Raw genomic sequence first — 21,980 nt, forward strand, 5'->3', positions numbered from 1 at the left:
ATGACTTTTAGACTCGTAGTCTAGCATAATACCTCACCATAGGTCTCTATTGGGACACACAGACTGCAGGGAATTCAAGTCTAATACATGTGAGCAATAGCCACACAGCAGTAAAACTATAACAACAGAAACATTTGTAGCCAGGACCTTCAACATGGACTGGACCCATCCGTTCATCTGGTGAGTTTGTTTGGTGACACTGTACTTGAACCCATTGGCTGTAGCTAAGTGAACGTAAACAACAACTGCTTAAGTGAGTGTGTAAAGTCAGTTGTCATAATCAGACCAGCTGCCGTGAAGGTGTATGCCGTTTATTTCATTACTAATACATTGTGTCATGTGACTAGCACGTGTGAGAAAGAGTTCAAAATAAGTATAACCTGTTTGTTTACATTACGCAGCACACCAGTGGTTTTAACCTTTATTGAGCCTTCATCTTGAAGGATGATAAGAACATATGATTCCTACAGCATCATTGGGTTATGTTTTCTTCTGCTTCCTGGTCACAGATCAGAAAATAGCTCTCTATCTGATCAGTCATCATACAGACATGTTTCAAGGGGCTGTATTTACCTCGTTGTGACACACAACTCCTCCTATACCTCCCATCTCAGCCCTCTCTCCCTGTGTTGGTCTGCTCCAGGCTGCTGTGTGTGTCTGTGTGTGAGTGTTGGCGGTTGGCCCGGTCCCTGCCAGCCCTACATGGGGTGGTCCAGTCCCCCCAGTTCCCCCAGCCGTACCCTGCTGCCCTGTCACAACAGTGGGACCTCAGTGTACCTGAGGGCTACCAGCTCCAGCTCAGCTTCACTCACCTGGACATCGAGCCGTCAGCCGACTGCTACTACGACTCCCTCACGGTCAGTGGACTTCAAAAGAACACTTTGATATCGTATTATAAAAACGTAGGATGTATTAAATGTTTCTTACCGATATTGGAATATGTCCAAGAACCTTCTTCACTCTGTCATTCCAGGTTTTATATGACAAGAAGGTCCTTGCAAAGTTATGTGGTCAGGAGAATTCTGCTGATGGACATCACCCAGGCAACCAGCCACTCTTGTCTCCAGGCAACAGGCTCACCCTGGTCCTTCAGACAGACGACACGAACCCTGAGCCACACCAGCACCTCGGCTTCTCTGCCCATTATCAGGCCAAAGGTAGCAACCCCATCTGAGGATCAGATGCCCTGCTCACAACATTAATACATAATCCAAGACAACTGTACAACACTGTTAAACCACAAACCCCAGGAAAGTCTCAGGGAAGGTGACATCACGGTGTGATGCTAAGCTACACCCTCCACCTATCTCCTTCTCTTCACCATCTCTCTCTCCATCCTTCCACCTCTCTTCTCCATCCCTCCACCTCTCTTCTCCATCCCTCTCTCCTTCCCTCCACCTCTCTTCTCCACCCCTCCACCTCTCTTCTCCATCTCTCTCTCCATCCCTCCACCTCTCTTCTCCATCCCTCTCTCCTTCCCTCCACCTCTCTTCTCCATCCCTCCACCTCTCTCTCCATCCCTCCACCTCTCTTCTCCATCCCTCCACCTCTCTTCTCCATCCCTCTCCTTCCCTCCACCTCTCTTCTCCACCCTCCACCTCTCTTCTCCATCCCTCCACCTCTCTTCTCCATCCCTCTCTCCATCCCTCCACCTCTCTTCTCCATCCCTCTCTCCTTCCCTCCACCTCTCTTCTCCACCCCTCCACCTCTCTTCTCCACCCCTCCACCTCTCTTCTCCATCCCTCTCTCCTTCCCTCCACCTCTCTTCTCCACCCCTCCACCTCTCTTCTCCATCCCTCCACCTCTCTTCTCCATCCCTCTCTCCTTCCCTCCACCTCTCTTCTCCACCCCTCTCTCCATCCCTCCACCTCTCTTCTCCATCCCTCCACCTGTCTTTTCCATCCCTCTCTCCTTCCCTCCACCACTATTCTCCATCCCCTCTCCTTCCCTCCACCTCTCTTCTCCATCTCTCTCTCCATCCCTCCACCTCTCTTCTCCATCCCTCCACCTGTCTTTTCCATCCCTCTCTCCTTCCCTCCACCTCTCTTCTCCACCCCACCATCTCTCTTTTCCATCCCTCTCTCCTTCCCTCCACCTCTCTTCTCCACCCCACCATCTCTCTCTCCATCCCTCCACCTCTCTTCTCCATCCCTCCACCTCTCTTCTCCATCCCTCCACCTCTCTTCTCCATCCCTCTCTCCATCCCTCCACCTCTCTTCTCCATCCCTCCACCTGTCTTTTCCATCCCTCTCTCCTTCCCTCCACCTCTCTCTCCATCCCTCCACCTCTCTTCTCCATCCCTCCACCTGTCTTTTCCATCCCTCTCTCCATCCCTCCACCTCTCTTCTCCATCTCTCTCTCCATCCCTCCACCTCTCTCTCCATCCCTCCACCTCTCTTCTCCATCCCTCCACCTGTCTTTTCCATCCCTCTCTCCTTCCCTCCACCTCTCTTCTCCACCCCTCCATCTCTTCTCCATCCCTCTCTCCTTCCCTCCACCTCTCTCTCCATCCCTCCACCTCTCTTCTCCATCCCTCCACCCTTTTCCATCCCCTCTCCTTCCCTCCACCTCTCTTCTCCATCTCTCTCTCCTTCCCTCCACCCTCTTCTCCATCCCTCCACCTCTCTTCTCCATCTCTCTCTCCATCCCTCCACCTCTCTTCTCCATCCCTCTCTCCATCCCTCCACCTCTCTTCTCCATCTCTCTCCATCCCTCCACCTCTCTTCTCCATCCCTCTCTCCATCCCTCCACCTCTCTTCTCCATCTCTCTCTCCATCCCTCCACCTCTCTCTCCATCCCTCCACCTCTCTTCTCCATCCCTCTCTCCATCCCTCCACCTCTCTTCTCCATCTCTCTCTCCATCCCTCCACCTCTCTCTCCATCCCTCCACCTCTCTTCTCCATCTCTCTCTCCATCCCTCCACCTCTCTCTCCATCCCTCCACCTCTCTTCTCCATCTCTCTCTCCATCCCTCCACCTCTCTTCTCCATCCCTCCACCTGTCTTTTCCATCCCTCTCTCCTTCCCTCCACCTCTCTTCTCCATCTCTCTCTCATCCCATCCACCTCTCTTCTCCATCCCTCCACCTGTCTTTTCCATCCCTCTCTCCTTCCCTCCACCTCTCTTCTCCATCTCTCTCTCCATCCCTCCACCTCTCTCCATCCCTCCACCTCTCTTCTCCATCCCTCCACCTGTCTTTTCCATCCCTCTCTCCTTCCCTCCACCTCTCTTCTCCACCCCTCCATCTCTCTTCTCCATCCCTCTCTCCTTCCCTCCACCTCTCTTCTCCATCTCTCTCTCCATCCCTCCATCTCTCTCTCCATCCCTCCACCTCTCTTCTCCATCCCTCCACCTGTCTTCTCCATCCCTCTCTCCTTCCCTCCACCTCTCTTCTCCACCCCTCCATCTCTCTTCTCCATCCCTCTCTCCTTCCCTCCACCTCTCTTCTCCACCCCTCCATCTCTTCTCCATCCCCTCTCCATCCCTCCACCTGTCTTCTCCATCCCTCTCTCCTTCCCTCCACCTCTCTTCTCCACCCCTCCATCTCTCTTCTCCATCCCTCTCTCCTTCCCTCCATCTCTCTTCTCCATCTCTCTCTCCATCCCTCCACCCTCTTCTCCACCCCTCCATCTCTCTTCTCCATCCCTCTCTCCTTCCCTCCACCCTCTTCTCCATCCTCCATCCCTCCCTCTCTCTCCATCCCTCCACCTCTCTTCTCCATCCCTCCACCTGTCTTCTCCATCCCCTCTCCTTCCCTCCACCTCTCTTCTCCACCCCTCCATCTCTCTTCTCCATCCCTCTCTCCTTCCCTCCACCTCTCTTCTCCACCCCTCCATCTCTCTTCTCCATCCCTCTCTCCATCCCTCCACCTGTCTTCTCCATCCCTCTCTCCTTCCCTCCACCCTCTTCTCCACCCCTCCATCTCTCTTCTCCATCCCTCTCTCCTTCCCTCCATCTCTCTTCTCCATCTCTCTCTCCATCCCTCCACCTCTCTTCTCCATCCCTCCACCTCTCTTCTCCATCTCTCTCCATCCCTCCACCTCTCTTCTCCATCTCTCTCTCCATCCCTCCACCTCTCTCTCCATCCCTCCACCTCTCTTCTCCATCTCTCTCTCCATCCCTCCATCTCTCTCTCCATCCCTCCATCTCTCTTCTCCATCCTCTCTCCATCCCTCCATCTCTCTCTCCATCCCTCCATCTCTCTTCTCCATCCCTCTCCTTCCCTCCATCTCTCTTCTCCATCTCTCCATCCCTCCACCTCTCTTCTCCATCCCTCCACCTCTCTTCTCCATCTCTCTCTCCATCCCTCCACCTCTCTTCTCCATCTCTCTCCATCCCTCCACCTCTCTCTCCATCCCTCCACCTCTCTTCTCCATCTCTCTCTCCATCCCTCCACCTCTCTTCTCCATCCTCCATCCCTCCATCTCTCTTCTCCATCCCCCTCTCCTTCCCTCCATCTCTCTTCTCCATCTCTCTCCATCCCTCCACCTCTCTTCTCCATCCCTCCACCTCTCTTCTCCATCCCTCCACCTCTCTTCTCCATCTCTCTCTCCATCCCTCCACCTCTCTTCTCCATCTCTCCATCCCTCCACCTCTCTTCTCCATCTCTCTCTCCATCCCTCCACCCTCTCTCCATCCCTCTCCTCTCCATCCCTCCACCTCTCTCTCCATCCCTCCACCTCTCTTCTCCATCCCTCCACCTCTCTTCTCCTTCCCTCCACCTCTCTTCTCCATCTCTCTCTCCATCCCTCCACCTCTCTCTCCATCCCTCCACCTCTCTTCTCCATCCCTCCACCTCTCTTCTCCACCCCTCCACCTCTCTTCTCCATCCTCTCTCCTTCCCTCCTCCTCTCTTCTCCATCTCTCTCTCCATCCCTCCACCTCTCTTCTCCATCCCTCCACCTCTCTTCTCCATCCCTCTCTCCTTCCCTCCACCTCTCTTCTCCATCTCTCTCTCCTTCCCTCCACCTCTCTTCTCCATCTCTCTCCTTCCCTCCACCTCTCTTCTCCATCTCTCTCTCCATCCCTCCACCTCTCTCTCCATCCCTCTCTCCTTCCCTCCACCTCTCTTCTCCATCTCTCTCTCCTTCCCTCCATCCCTCTCTCAGACATAGATGAGTGTTCAGCTCCAGACCCTGAGGATGATTCTGGTCCACTCTGCTCCCAGATCTGCCACAACACCCTGGGCTCTTACATGTGCTCCTGTCGCCATGGCTACGAGCTCCGCCCTGACCAGCGCACCTGTGTCTGTGAGTACATCTACTCTCTATCTGTGTGCGTGTGTGTGTGTATTGTAGTCCTAAACATATTGTGGACATCTCTCTCTCCCCCAGTGTCCTGTGGTGGGGGTATATTTGATGAACCAGAGGGGACTCTGTCCAGCCCAGGCTACCCTGACCCATCACCCCACGGCCTGGCCTGTCAGTATGTCATCTCTGTGGAGCCTGGGTTCATCGTCACCCTCAACTTCACTGACAGCTTCCACATAGAGCATATAGGCACCCAGAATGGACCCAGCTGCCTCTACCACTGGCTACAGGTAACACTGTACAATGCCCTGACCACTGGTTACAGGTAATAATATACAATGCCCTGACCACTGGTTACAGGTAACACTGTACAATGCCCTGACCACTGGTTACAGGTAACACTGTACAATGCCCTGACCACTGGTTACAGGTAACACTATACAATGCCCTGACCACTGGTTACAGGTAAAACTATACAATGGCCTGCCCACTGGTTACAGGTAACACTATACAATGCCCTGAACACTGGTTACAGGTAACACTGTACACTGCCCTGACCACTGGTTACAGGTAACACTATACAATGCCCTGACCACTGGTTACAGGTAACACTATACAATGCCCTGACCACTGGTTACAGGTAACACTATACACTGCCCTGACCACTGGTTACAGGTAACACTATACACTGCCCTGACCACTAGTTACAAGTAACACTATACAATGCCCTGACCACTGGTTACAGGTAACACTATACAATGCCCTGACCACTGGTTACAGGTAACACTATACAATGCCCTTATCACTGGTTACAGGTAACACTATACAATGCCCTGACCACTGGTTACAGGTAACACCATACAATGCCCTGACTACTGGTTACAGGTAACACTGTACACTGCCCTGACCACTGGTTAAAGGTAACACTATACAATGCCCTTATCACTGGTTACAGGTAACACTATACAATGCCCTGCCCACTGGTTACAGGTAACACTATACAATGCCCTGCCCACTGGTTACAGGTAACACCATACAATGCCCTGACTACTGGTTACAGGTAACACTGTACACTGCCCTGACCACTGGTTACAGGTAACACTATACAATGCCCTGATCACTGGTTACAGGTAACACTATACAATGCCCTGCCCACTGGTTACAGGTAACACTATACAATGCCCTGCCCACTGGTTACAGGTAACACTATACAATGCCCTGCCCACTGGTTACAGGTAACACTATACAATGCCCTGACCACTGGTTACAGGTAACACTATACAATGCCCTGCCCACTGGTTACAGGTAACACTATACACTGCCCTGACCACTGGTTACAGGTAACACTATACAATGCCCTGATCACTGGTTACAGGTAACACTATACAATGCCCTGCCCACTGGTTACAGGTAACACTATACAATGCCCTGCCCACTGGTTACAGGTAACACTGTACACTGCCCTGACCACTGGTTACAGGTAACACTATACAATGCCCTGATCACTGGTTACAGGTAACACTATACAATGCCCTGCCCACTGGTTACAGGTAACACTATACAATGCCCTGCCCACTGGTTACAGGTAACACTATACAATGCCCTGACCACTGGTTACAGGTAACACTGTACACTGCCCTGACCACTGGTTACAGGTAACACTATACAATGCCCTGATCACTGGTTACAGGTAACACTATACAATGCCCTGACCACTGGTTACAGGTAACACTATACAATGCCCTGCCCACTGGTTACAGGTAACACTATACAATGCCCTGCCCACTGGTTACAGGTAACACTATACAATGCCCTGCCCACTGGTTACAGGTAACACTATACAATGCCCTGCCCACTGGTTACAGGTAACACTATACAATGCCCTGATCACTGGTTACAGGTAACACTATACAATGCCCTGCCCACTGGTTACAGGTAACACTATACAATGCCCTGCCCACTGGTTACAGGTAACACTATACAATGCCCTGACCACTGGTTACAGGTAACACTATGCAATGCCCTGACCACTGGTTACAGGCAACAGTGTGCACTGCCCTGACCACTGGTTACAGGTAACACTATACAATGCCCTGCCCACTGGTTACAGGTAACACTATACAATGCCCTGCCCACTGGTTACAGGTAACACTATACAATGCCCTGCCCACTGGTTACAGGTAACACTATACAATGCCCTGCCCACTGGTTACAGGTAACACTGTACAATGCCCTGCCCACTGGTTACAGGTAACACTGTACAATGCCCTGACCACTGGTTACAGGTAACACTGTACAATGCCCTAACCACTGGTTACAGGTAACACTGTACAATGGCCTGCCCACTGGTTACAGGTAACACTATACAATGCCCTGACCACTGGTTACAGGTAACACTGTACAATGCCCTGACCACTGGTTACAGGTAACACTATACAATGCCCTGATCACTGGTTACAGGTAACACTATACAATGCCCTGCCCACTGGTTACAGGTAACACTATACAATGCCCTGCCCACTGGTTACAGGTAACACTATACAATGCCCTGACCACTGGTTACAGGTAACACTATACAATGCCCTGCCCACTGGTTACAGGTAACACTATACAATGCCCTGACCACTGGTTACAGGTAACACTATACAATGCCCTGCCCACTGGTTACAGGTAACACTATACAATGCCCTGCCCACTGGTTACAGGTAACACTATACAATGCCCTGCCCACTGGTTACAGGTAACACTATACAATGCCCTGCCCACTGGTTACAGGTAACACTATACAATGCCCTGCCCACTGGTTACAGGTAACACTATACAATGCCCTGACCACTGGTTACAGGTAACACTATGCAATGCCCTGACCACTGGTTACAGGCAACAGTGTGCACTGCCCTGACCACTGGTTACAGGTAACACTATACAATGCCCTGCCCACTGGTTACAGGTAACACTATACAATGCCCTGCCCACTGGTTACAGGTAACACTATACAATGCCCTGCCCACTGGTTACAGGTAACACTATACAATGCCCTGCCCACTGGTTACAGGTAACACTATACAATGCCCTGACCACTGGTTACAGGTAACACTATACAATGCCCTGCCCACTGGTTACAGGTAACACTATACAATGCCCTGCCCACTGGTTACAGGTAACACTATACAATGCCCTGCCCACTGGTTACAGGTAACATTGTACAATGCCCAGACCACTGGTTACAGGTAACACTGTACAATGCCCTGACCACTGGTTACAGGTAACACTGTACAATGCCCTGACCACTGGTTACAGGTAACACTTTACAATGCCCTGACCACTGGTTACAGGTAACACTATACAATGCCCTGCCCACTGGTTACAGGTAACATTGTACAATGCCCAGACCACTGGTTACAGGTAACACTGTGCAATGCCCTGACCACTGGTTACAGTTAACACTGTACAATGCCCTGACCACTGGTTACAGGAAACACTGTACAATGCCCTGACCACTGGTTACAGGTAACACTGTACAATGCCCTAACCACTGGTTACAGGTAACACTGTACAATGGCCTGCCCACTGGTTACAGGTAACACTGTACAATGCCCTGAGCACTGGTTACAGGTAACACTGTACAATGCCCTAACCACTGGTTACAGGTAACACTGTACAATGGCCTGCCCACTGGTTACAGGTAACACTATACAATGCCCAGACCACTGGTTACAGGTAACACTGTACACTGCCCTGACCACTGGTTACAGGCAACAGTGTACAATGCCCTTACCACTGGTTACAGGTGACACTGCACACTGCCCTGACCAGTGGTTACAGGTAACACTGTACACTGCCCTGACCACTGGTTACAGGCAACAGTGTGCACTGCCCTGACCACTGGTTACAGGTAACACTGTACACTGCCCTGACCACTGGTTACAGGTAACACTGTACAATGCCCTAACCACTGGTTACAGGTAACACTGTACAATGCCCTTACCACTGGTTACAGGTAACACTGTACAATGCCCTGACCACTGGTTACAGGCAACAGTGTGCACTGCCCTGACCACTGGTTACAGGTAACACTGTACACTGCCCTGACCACTGGTTACAGGTAACACTATACAATGCCCTAACCACTGGTTACAGGTAACACTGTACAATGCCCTGTGCACTGGTTACAGGCAACAGTGTACAATGCCCTTACCACTGGTTACAGGTAACACTGTACAATGCCCTGCCCACTGGTTACAGGTAACACTGTACACTGCCCTGACCACTGGTTACAGGTAACACTGTACACTGCCCTGACCACTGGTTACAGGCAACAGTGTGCACTGCCCTGACCACTGGTTACAGGTAACACTATACAATGCCCTGAGCACTGGTTACAGGTAACACTATACAATGCCCTGACCACTGGTTACAGGTAACACTGTACAATGCCCTGACCACTGGTTACAGGCAACAGTGTACAATGCCCTTACCACTGGTTACAGGTAACACTGTACACTGCCCTGACCACTGGTTACAGGTAACACTGTACACTGCTCTGACCACTGGTTACAGGCAACAGTGTGCACTGCCCTGACCACTGGTTACAGGTAACACTATACAATGCCCTGACCACTGGTTACAGGTAACACTATACAATGCCCTGCCCACTGGTTACAGGTAACACTATACAATGCCCTGCCCACTGGTTACAGGTAACACTATACAATGCCCTGACCACTGGTTACAGGTAACACTGTACACTGCCCTGACCACTGGTTACAGGTAACACTGTACAATGCCCTGATCACTGGTTACAGGTAACACTATACAATGCCCTGACCACTGGTTACAGGTAACACTATACAATGCCCTGCCCACTGGTTACAGGTAACACTATACAATGCCCTGCCCACTGGTTACAGGTAACACTGTACAATGCCCTGACCACTGGTTACAGGTAACACTGTACAATGCCCTGACCACTGGTTACAGGTAACACTATACAATGCCCTGCCCACTGGTTACAGGTAACACTATACAATGCCCTGCCCACTGGTTACAGGTAACACTATACAATGCCCTGCCCACTGGTTACAGGTAACACTATACAATGCCCTGCCCACTGGTTACAGGTAACACTATACAATGCCCTGCCCACTGGTTACAGGTAACACTATACAATGCCCTGCCCACTGGTTACAGGTAACACTATACAATGCCCTGCCCACTGGTTACAGGTAACACTATACAATGCCTTGCCCACTGGTTACAGGTAACACTATGCAATGCCCTGACCACTGGTTACAGGTAACAGTGTGCACTGCCCTGCCCACTGGTTACAGGTACCACTATACAATGCCCTGCCCACTGGTTACAGGTAACATTGTACAATGCCCAGACCACTGGTTACAGGTAACACTGTGCAATGCCCTGACCACTGGTTACAGGTAACACTGTACAATGCCCTGACCACTGGTTACAGGTAACACTGTACAATGCCCTGACCACTGGTTACAGGTAACACTGTACAAAGGCCTGCCCACTGGTTACAGGTAACACTGTACAATGCCCTGACCACTGGTTACAGGTAACACTGTACAATGCCCTGACCACTGGTTACAGGTAACACTATACAATGCCCTGCCCACTGGTTACAGGTAACATTGTACAATGCCCAGACCACTGGTTACAGGTAACACTGTGCAATGCCCTGACCACTGGTTACAGGTAACACTGTACAATGCCCTGACCACTGGTTACAGGTAACACTGTACACTGCCCTGACCACTGGTTACAGGCAACAGTGTGCACTGCCCTGACCACTGGTTACAGGTAACACTGTACACTGCCCTGACCACTGGTTACAGGTAACACTGTACAATGCCCTAACCACTGGTTACAGGTAACACTGTACAATGCCCTGACCACTGGTTACAGGTAACACTGTACAATGCCCTGACCACTGGTTACAGGTAACACTATACAATGCCCTGATCACTGGTTACAGGTAACACTATACAATGCCCTGATCACTGGTTACAGGTAACACTATACAATGCCCTGACCACTGGTTACAGGTAACACTGTACACTGCCCTGACCACTGGTTACAGGCAACAGTGTACACTGCCCTGACCACTGGTTACAGGTAACACTGTACACTGCTCTGACCACTGGTTACAGGTAACACTGTACAATGCCCTTACCACTGGTTACAGGTAACACTGTACACTGCCCTGACCACTGGTTACAGGCAACAGTGTGCACTGCCCTGACCACTGGTTACAGGTAACACTGTACACTGCCCTGACCACTGGTTACAGGTAACACTGTACAATGCCCTAACCACTGGTTACAGGTAACACTGTACAATGCCCTGACCACTGGTTACAGGTAACACTGTACACTGCCCTGACCACTGGTTACAGGTAACACTGTACAATGCCCTGACCACTGGTTACAGGCAACAGTGTACAATGCCCTTACCACTGGTTACAGGTAACACTGTACACTGCCCTGACCACTGGTTACAGGCAACAGTGTGCACTGCCCTGACCACTGGTTACAGGTAACACTATACAATGCCCTGACCACTGGTTACAGGTAACACTATACAATGCCCTGACCACTGGTTACAGTAACACTATACAATGCCCTGACCACTGGTTACAGGTAACACTATACAATGCCCTGACCACTGGTTACAGTAACACTATACAATGCCCTGACCACTGGTTACAGGTAACACTGTGCAATGCCCTGACCACTGGTTACAGGCAACAGTGTACAATGCCCTACCACTGGTTACAGGTAACACTGTACACTGCCCTGACCACTGGTTACAGGTACACTGTACACTGCCCTGACCACTGGTTACAGGCAACAGTGTGCACTGCCCTGACCACTGGTTACAGGTAACACTATACAATGCCCTGACCACTGGTTACAGGTAACACTATACAATGCCCTGCCCACTGGTTACAGGTAACACTATACAATGCCCTGCCCACTGGTTACAGGTAACACTATACAATGCCCTGACCACTGGTTACAGGTAACACTGTACACTGCCCTGACCACTGGTTACAGGTAACACTGTACAATGCCCTGACCACTGGTTACAGGTAACACTATACAATGCCCTGACCACTGGTTACAGGTAACACTATACAATGCCCTGCCCACTGGTTACAGGTAACACTATACAATGCCCTGCCCACTGGTTACAGGTAACACTGTACAATGCCCTGACCACTGGTTACAGGTAACACTGTACAATGCCCTGACCACTGGTTACAGGTAACACTATACAATGCCCTGACCACTGGTTACAGGTAACACTATACAATGCCCTGCCCACTGGTTACAGGTAACACTATACAATGCCCTGCCCACTGGTTACAGGTAACACTATACAATGCCCTGCCCACTGGTTACAGGTAACACTATACAATGCCCTGCCCACTGGTTACAGGTAACACTATACAATGCCCTGCCCACTGGTTACAGGTAACACTATACAATGCCCTGCCCACTGGTTACAGGTAACACTATACAATGCCCTGCCCACTGGTTACAGGTAACACTATACAATGCCCTGACCACTGGTTACAGGCAACAGTGTGCACTGCCCTGACCACTGGTTACAGGTAACACTATACAATGCCCTGCCCACTGGTTACAGGTAACACTATACAATGCCCTGCCCACTGGTTACAGGTAACACTATACAATGCCCTGCCCACTGGTTACAGGTAACACTATACAATGCCCTGCCCACTGGTTACAGGTAACATTGTACAATGCCCAGACCACTGGTTACAGGTAACACTGTGCAATGCCCTGACCACTGGTTACAGGTAACACTGTACAATGCCCTGACCACTGGTTACAGGTAACACTGTACAATGCCCTGACCACTGGTTACAGGTAACACTGTACAATGCCCAGACCACTGGTTACAGGTAACACTGTGCAATGCTCTGACCACTGGTTACAGGTAACACTGTACAATGCCCTGACCACTGGTTACAGGTAACACTGTACAATGCCCTGACCACTGGTTACAGGTAACACTGTACAATGCCCTAACCACTGGTTACAGGTAACACTGTACAAAGGCCTGCCCACTGGTTACAGGTAACACTGTACAATGCCCTGAGCACTGGTTACAGGTAACACTGTACAATGCCCTAACCACTGGTTACAGGTAACACTATACAATGCCCTGCCCACTGGTTACAGGTAACATTGTACAATGCCCAGACCACTGGTTACAGGTAACACTGTGCAATGCCCTGACCACTGGTTACAGGTAACACTGTACAATGCCCTGACCACTGGTTACAGGTAACACTATACAATGCCCTGCCCACTGGTTACAGGTAACATTGTACAATGCCCAGACCACTGGTTACAGGTAACACTGTGCAATGCCCTGACCACTGGTTACAGGTAACACTGTACAATGCCCTGACCACTGGTTACAGGTAACACTGTACAATGCCCTAACCACTGGTTACAGGTAACACTGTACAATGGCCTGCCCACTGGTTACAGGTAACACTGTACAATGCCCTGCCCACTGGTTACAGGTAACACTGTACAATGCCCTGACCACTGGTTACAGGTAACACTATACAATGCCCTGCCCACTGGTTACAGGTAACATTGTACAATGCCCTGACCACTGGTTACAGGTAACACTGTGCAATGCCCTGACCACTGGTTACAGGTAACACTGTACAATGCCCTGACCACTGGTTACAGGTAACACTGTACAATGCCCTGACCACTGGTTACAGGTAACACTGTACAATGCCCTGACCACTGGTTACAGGTAACACTGTACAATGCCCTGACCACTGGTTACAGGTAACACTGTACAATGCCCTGACCACTGGTTACAGGTAACACTGTACAATGGCCTGCCCACTGGTTACAGGTAACACTGTACAATGCCCTGAGCACTGGTTACAGGTAACACTGTACAATGCCCTAACCACTGGTTACAGGTAACAATATACAATGCCCTGACCACTGGTTACAGGTAACACTATACAATGCCCTGAGCACTGGTTACAGGTAACACTATACAATGCCCTGACCACTGGTTACAGGTAACACTGTACACTGCCCTGACCACTGGTTACAGGCAACAGTGTGCACTGCCCTGACCACTGGTTACAGGTAACACTGTACACTGCCCTGACCACTGGTTACAGGTAACACTGTACAATGCCCTACCACTGGTTACAGGTAACACTGTACACTGCCCTGACCACTGGTTACAGGTAACAGTGTGCACTGCCCTGACCACTGGTTACAGGTAACACTGTACACTGCCCTGACCACTGGTTACAGGTAACACTGTACAATGCCCTTACCACTGGTTACAGGTAACACTGTACACTGCCCTGACCACTGGTTACAGGCAACAGTGTGCACTGCCCTGACCACTGGTTACAGGTAACACTGTACACAATGCCCTGACCACTGGTTACAGGTAACACTGTACAATGCCCTAACCACTGGTTACAGGTAACACTGTACAATGCCCTTACCACTGGTTACAGGTAACACTGTACACTGCCCTGACCACTGGTTACAGGCAACAGTGTGCAATGCCCTGACCACTGGTTACAGGTAACACTGTACAATGCCCTGACCACTGGTTACAGGTAACACTGTACAATGCCCTGACCACTGGTTACAGGTAACACTGTACAATGCCCTGACCACTGGTTACAGGTAACACTGTACACTGCCCTGACCACTGGTTACAGGCAACAGTGTGCACTGCCCTGACCACTGGTTACAGGTAACACTGTACACTGCCCTGACCACTGGTTACAGGTAACACTGTACAATGCCCTGACCACTGGTTACAGGTAACACTGTACAATGCCCTGACCACTGGTTACAGGTAACACTGTACACTGCCCTGACCACTGGTTACAGGTAACACTGTACAATGCCCTGACCACTGGTTACAGGCAACACTGTACAATGCCCTTACCACTGGTTACAGGTAACACTGTACAATGCCCTGACCACTGGTTACAGGTAACAGTGTACAATGCCCTGACCACTGGTTACAGGTAACACTATACACTGCCCTGACCACTGGTTACAGGTAACACTGTACAATGCCCTAACCACTGGTTACAGGTAACACTGTACAATGCCCTTACCACTGGTTACAGGTAACACTGTACACTGCCCTGACCACTGGTTACAGGCAACAGTGTGCACTGCCCTGACCACTGGTTACAGGTAACACTATACAATGCCCTGACCACTGGTTACAGGTAACACTATACAATGCCCTGACCACTGGTTACAGGTAACACTATACAATGCCCTGACCACTGGTTACAGGTAACACTATACAATGCCCTGACCACTGGTTACAGGTAACACTGTGCAATGCCCTGACCACTGGTTACAGGTAACACTATACAATGCCCTGACCACTGGTTACAGGTAACACTATACAATGCCCTGACCACTGGTTACAGGTAACACTATACAATGCCCTGACCACTGGTTACAGGTAACACTATACAATGCCCTGACCACTGGTTACAGGTAACACTATACAATGCCCTGACCACTGGTTACAGGTAACACTGTGCAATGCCCTGACCACTGGTTACAGGTAACACTATACAATGCCCTGCCCACTGGTGACAGGTAACACTATACAATGCCCTGACCACTTGTCACATATTTTTAATGTCCTCAGCACTGCATAGAGTACATTAATGTTAAGTATTGAGTATTGCATGTGTACATTAATTAAGTATTGCATGTGTGTGTTTGTTCATGTGTGTGTTCATGCATGTGTGTGTGTTCAGGACAGCATGCTTTGTGTTTGTTTACAGTGTTTGATCTCTCCTCTGCCTCGCCCAGGTGTCCATCCCCGACAAGGAACCCCAGAAGCTGTGTGGAGGGAAGAGTCCTGGACTAATGCCCACTAACTCTTACACTGTCCAGCTAGACTACCACACTGACTGGGCTGGTCTGAGCCAGGGCTGGAGCCTGCACTACACTACTCAGAGTGAGAGAGGGAGGAGGAAATGCATAGAGAGGGAGAACAGAGGTAGAGGGAAATAATGAAAGAGGAGAGGGAGAAAGACAGAGCAAGGGAGAGTATGAAGGAAGAGCAGATGCAAACTGGTGAAGGGCAAAACAGGTGAGAAGGTAAAACCTCCTGGAAGTAAAGCAGAGAATGCAGGTCAAAGTTGAAGCCTAACTAAAAAGGCCCTGGTCTGAAATCCTGATATGTGTGTTGTTGTTCATAGGGGTGCAGTGTGCTTCACCCAGTTCTATCACCAATGGAAGAGTCACCCCAAACTTTCCCCAGTACTATTACAGAGACTACATCCAAGTCCGCTGTGACCCTGGCTACAAACTAATGATGGTGAGATTAAACAATCCCTTTTTACCCTGCCTCTTATCTCTTACATCATACTTCCTTCACCCTCTTTCTCTTGTTTATACTCTCTCTCTCTCTCTCTCTCTCTCTCTCTCTCTCTCTCTCTCTCTCTCTCTCTCTCTCTCTCTCTCTCTCTCTCTCTCTCTCTCTCTCTCTCTCTCTCTCTCTCTCTCAGGATGGCAGGGAAATCAAAAGCTATGCCTCCATGTGTCAAAAGAATGGACAGTGGCACCTCTCCCTCCCTGAGTGCCACAGTGAGTTACAACCATAGAAATTGATTATATTTCTATGATTACAACCTAATACATTCCCATGAGTCAAGTTCCATATTAAGCACAGATGTATTTTGGTTTCTCTGTCTCTCTGTCTCTCTCTTTCTCTCTCCCATTCTCCTGTGCAGTAATTGACTGTGGGGAACCTGAAGAATTGTTGAATGGAGGCGTAAGGTTCATATCTGGCTCTCAGAACCAGCACCTCTCCGTCATTCAGTACCACTGCAATGAACCATTCTACTCACTCCTTGGAGGAGCAACTGGTGAGATGTTTTAACTGTCCTTCATCAGTCACACACATTTGCTCACTAAACAATAATGTGTTTTTATTTCATTTGTGTTGACAACCACTGTCTGTCTGTCTGTCTGTCTGTCTGTCTGTCTGTCTGTCTGTCTGTCTGTCTGTCTGTCTGTCTGTCTGTCTGTCTGTCTGTCTGTCTGTCTGTCTGTCTGTCTGTCTGTCTGTCTGTCTGTCTGTCTGTCCTTCAGTGAGCTACACTTGTGCAGCAGATAGAACATGGAGAGACAACCTTGACACCCCTGTCATTCCCTCATGTATCCCAGGTAACTCCTTATGTATCATTTTCTTTACCATATCCATCAAATACCATCCTGTATCTATTTGTGTGACCCTCGACACTACTTTACCCCCCACCCCCAGTCTGTGGTCAGCCCACAATGTCCATCTCAGGCTTTCAGAGGATCATGGGGGGAGACAATGCCCCAGACAAAACCATCCCCTGGCAGGTGCTGCTCAGTGTGGACGGAGGCAGAGGAGGGGCCATGGTGATCGGGGACCGCTGGATCATGACTGCAGCTCATAACCTGGTGCATCAGGGCAAACTTGTGCTAAAGGAGAAAGTTCGGGTAGGTAGATTGTGACACACCCATCAATCAATTCATTGGACACTGTAGAACAAATTTCCTGCTTATGTTTTTAAAGGTATAGTCAACTTAAATATCTGGGTTAACAACAGGCAAAGAGAAGTCTTCAGTACTTTGGTAAAGCTACCACAAGCTAATGTTCAAATTACGTGTGTAGAAGTCCTTCAGTGATGTCAGATTTGAAGAAGTTGAAGATCTATACTGAAGTTGAATTATGTTTTCGTTTCAAGGTTTTTGTGGGAGACAATGATGCAGAAAAACTAGCAAAGCTCACCCCTCTTGGAGTCGCCTCCCTCCACCCCCACCCTGAATACAAAAACACAGAGGGTGCAAACTACAATCATGACATCGCCCTGATAAAACTCCAACAACCACTCACATTCCACGCTGCCATCATGCCATTGTGTCTGCCACCAGAGAACGCTACTTACAACATTGGCCAGATGGGGTGAGAGCCAGACTTGTCCTGTTCTTTATTGAAAATGAGAAAGCTGAACATCAATTGTTTATATTATTAAAGACATCAATAAGAACACAAAGAGGAAGGGATCGATAGAAGGGATAGATAGAAGGGGTAGATAGAAGGGGTAGATAGAAGGGATAGATAGAAGGGATAGATAGAAGGGATCGATAGAAGGGATAGATAGAAGGGATAGATAGAAGGGATAGATAGAAGGGATAGATAGAAGGGATAGATAGAAGGGATAGATAGAAGGGATAGATAGAAGGGATCGATAGAAGGGATAGATAGAAGGGATAGATAGAAGGGATAGATAGAAGGGATAGATAGAAGGGATAGATAGAAGGGATCGATAGAAGGGATAGATAGAAGGGATAGATAGAAGGGATAGATAGAAGGGATCGATAGAAGGGATAGATAGAAGGGATAGATAGAAGGGATAGATAGAAGGGATCGATAGAAGGGATAGATAGAAGGGATAGATAGAAGGGATAGGGATATAGAAGGGATCGATAGAAGGGATCGATAGAAGGGTTAGATAGAAGGGATAGATAGAAGGGATCGATAGAAGGGATAGATAGAAGGGATAGAAGGGATAGATAGAAGGGATAGATAGAAGGGATAGATAGAAGGGATAGATAGATAGATAGAAGGGATAGATAGAAGGGATCGATAGAAGGGATAGATAGAAGGGATCGATAGAAGGGATAGATAGAAGGGATCGATAGTGATAAGAAGGGATAGATAGAAGGGATAGATAGAAGGGATAGATAGAAGGGATCGATAGAAGGGATAGGATAGATAGAAGGGGATAGATAGAAGGGATAGATAGAAGGGATCGATAGAAGGGATAGATAGAAGGGATAGATAGAAGGGATAGATAGAAGGGATCGATAGAAGGGATAGATAGAAGGGATAGATAGAAGGGATAGATAGAAGGGATCGATAGAAGGGATAGATAGAAGGGATAGATAGAAGGGATCGATAGAAGGGATCGATAGAAGGGATAGATAGAAGGGATAAATAGAAGGGATCGATAGAAGGGATAGATAGAAGGGATAGATAGAAGGGATAGATAGAAGGGATCGATAGAAGGGATAGATAGACCCACATTTCATAATGTGTTCATTCTTATCATGGAAGTAGTCAATGCGCCAAGGGTGCAACCTACAAATTTCATGACTTCTTTTTCACATCCTTAAATTCAATTGTAAAATCTAAAGTATCGTAACTGCACAACTAGTCCTTAGCAGTCCTCAGTACATCAATGTTCTTTGGTAAGCTAACGAATGTAAGGCAATAGTTTTCTGAGTAACTCCTTGACCTCTTCCCTGACCTCTATCCCTTATCAGTATGGTGTCAGGCTTTGGCATGAAAGAAGAGGAAATCATTGCCAACGATCTCAGGTACATACTCCTACCAGTAGTGAAAGAGGATGAGTGCCAAGACTCTGTCAACAGAGCAAAAGCAGCAACGCCAACAGAGACAATCCCTGTTCTGACAGACAACATGTTCTGTGCCGGAGTACCTGAGGGGGGCAAGGACTCCTGTACGGGGGACAGTGGAGGGGCGTATGTCTTGAAGGATAGTATTACTAAACGGTTTTGGGCTGCAGGTATTGTCAGTTGGGGTGTGGGTTGTGGGCAGACTGGTAGATATGGAGTGTACACCCGTGTGGCTAAATACCTTAGCTGGATCAACAAAACCATGGAGGACAATAAGTAAAATATATAGGCAAAGACAACGAGGGAAAAAGAACAGAAATACAAAAGTATTTTCAATTCAAGTCATGATTTATGAATCCAAATAAAGCCCAAACGTTTAATCTCTGCATTTCTCATGTGCATTTGTGTGAGTGTGTGTGTGTGTGTGCGTGCGTGCCTGTATGTGTGTGAGATGAAAGGTAGAACGAAAGAAAAAGAGCTTCGACTTGGGTTGACTATTTTGTGCTTATGTACCAGAGTATGTGAGTGAAGCAGAGCTGGAGCTGAGGGTGCCCAATTTGACTGAGGCATGGAGCGAGATTCCCAAAAGCTGAAGCGTTGGTAGCACTCACTTCACCAGCTCAGGGCATGTCCGGCCCAGCATGCATTTGTAGTCTACTTTTGTGCTGCTATCTATAGCCCCTTGCTTCAGCTATTGTCTAAATATTTTCATAAAGATACTGATAAAACACACGTGCTCAATCAGGGTGACTTAGAAAGATGTAGACCAAGAGCAAGAGAGGGAGTGTGGTGATGTAATGATCACATCAAAGAAGAGAGGGAGTGTGGTGATGTAATGATCACATCAAAGAAGAGAGGGAGTGTGGTGATGTAATGATCACATCAAAGAAGAGAGGGAGTGTGGTGATGTAATGATCACATCAAAGAAGAGAGGGAGTGTGGTGATGTAATGATCACATCAAAGAAGAGAGGGAGTGTGGTGATGTAATGATCACATCAAAGAAGAGAGGGAGTGTGGTGATGTAATGATCACATCAAAGAAGAGAGGGAGTGTGGTGATGTAATGATCACATCAAAGAAGAGAGGGAGTGTGGAGATGTAATGACCACAACTAAAGAATCATTGTGGAATCTGAAAAGATACATATCCCAAAAGCATGATGCTATACTTACTATGAACACTATCCATCCCTTTCTATCCACCACTTTCTATCCATCCCTTTCTATCCACCCCTTTCTATCCACCACTTTCTATCCACCACTTTCTATCCCCCACATTCTATCCATCCCTTTCTATCCACCCCTTTCTATCCACCAATCTCGGATGGCAAGACATCAGGGCTAGACTGGAAAGAACCTTTACGAGGCCTGCACCCGATATGGTTGATTTTGGAAAGCGTTGTTGTCTGCTTTTCCACTAATGGCATAATTAGGGTTGGTATCGCTGCTGAGGTCAGAGATCAATCCATCTGCGGGTGGAGGTTCACTAATTATCGGGCGAGTGGGAACTACCCACCCTGGGAGCTTGCACATTATTAGAACATTTTGAAAGGAAAAAATGTTTTTCCTAATTTTCCAGTTTGGTTTTGGAATATATTGGGAGCTGCAAAGACGATTTTAATCTATTTATAGACATTAATGAACCATCAGTACTGGACAGTACTGTGGACATTGGACGTGAATGAATTTGCAAAAGCAAATTGAATTAATCAATGATAATGATTAATCATACCTGGATAGGCTATCTGGGTATTAAACTTTAAATTAACCTGGGAAGTTGGTTCATCTAGGTTACTATTGCAAAGTTTAAGGTGTCTCGTTTAATTGGAAGAACCTAGAAAGGTATGTTTGACAATTTAAATAAATATATTGAATGAGACGATAATACCCAAGCAATTGAGATTGCTGGATTGTCATAAAGGTAATGTTAGGTACATTTACCACTATGGTACACTTTAACGTGATCCACGTTTGGATTTCCAACCGTTCTTTTAAAAGATGGACTTGCGATTCTTCACCACCAGTGATGCAGAATGCTGAAATCAAACGGTACAAAGGGCGGGACTTCCGTCGCGCAAGGCAGAAGATTTTAAACGGAACACAGGAAGTGAAAAATGTTCTCCCCCTCTGTTAGTTTAGCATCTCGTAATCCTACATTGTTCAGAAATATCACGTTCTAAGCACAAAATAGGGTCCTCTCACCATGGCAAAGGTGGGTTTGCTAGTGACGTTTCACAGGAACCCA

At 48.4% G+C, this 21,980-nt stretch overlaps 1 protein-coding gene and 2 long non-coding RNA genes across 3 annotated transcripts; 2 read left to right on the top strand and 1 right to left on the bottom strand.

The window, feature by feature from the left end:
• Window positions 1-15: 15 nt before the first annotated feature.
• On the top strand, window positions 16-20,120 carry LOC118373948 (complement C1r subcomponent). Its single transcript, XM_052494857.1, has 13 exons — window positions 16-180; window positions 644-857; window positions 974-1,157; window positions 5,107-5,247; window positions 5,332-5,537; window positions 16,149-16,296; window positions 16,541-16,659; window positions 16,850-16,928; window positions 17,075-17,209; window positions 17,436-17,510; window positions 17,608-17,813; window positions 18,062-18,279; window positions 19,644-20,120. The coding sequence occupies exons 1-13, from the start codon at window positions 155-157 to the stop codon at window positions 20,014-20,016; spliced, it is 2,124 nt and encodes a 707-aa protein (XP_052350817.1). The 5' UTR covers window positions 16-154; the 3' UTR covers window positions 20,017-20,120.
• On the bottom strand, window positions 3,244-4,823 carry LOC127915239 (uncharacterized). The gene is made up of 3 exons (XR_008090661.1): window positions 4,658-4,823; window positions 4,487-4,561; window positions 3,244-3,309 (listed from the first exon to the last, which is right to left on the bottom strand). It is a non-coding gene; the product is annotated as an uncharacterized LOC127915239 (long non-coding RNA).
• Window positions 5,738-8,250, top strand: LOC127915237 (uncharacterized). The gene is made up of 4 exons (XR_008090659.1): window positions 5,738-5,817; window positions 6,168-6,552; window positions 6,588-6,867; window positions 8,128-8,250. It is a non-coding gene; the product is annotated as an uncharacterized LOC127915237 (long non-coding RNA).
• Window positions 20,121-21,980: the final 1,860 nt, after the last annotated feature.

The sequence above is a fragment of the Oncorhynchus keta genome, chromosome 34 (genome assembly GCF_023373465.1).
Source record: "Oncorhynchus keta strain PuntledgeMale-10-30-2019 chromosome 34, Oket_V2, whole genome shotgun sequence".
NCBI lineage: Eukaryota > Metazoa > Chordata > Actinopteri > Salmoniformes > Salmonidae > Oncorhynchus > Oncorhynchus keta.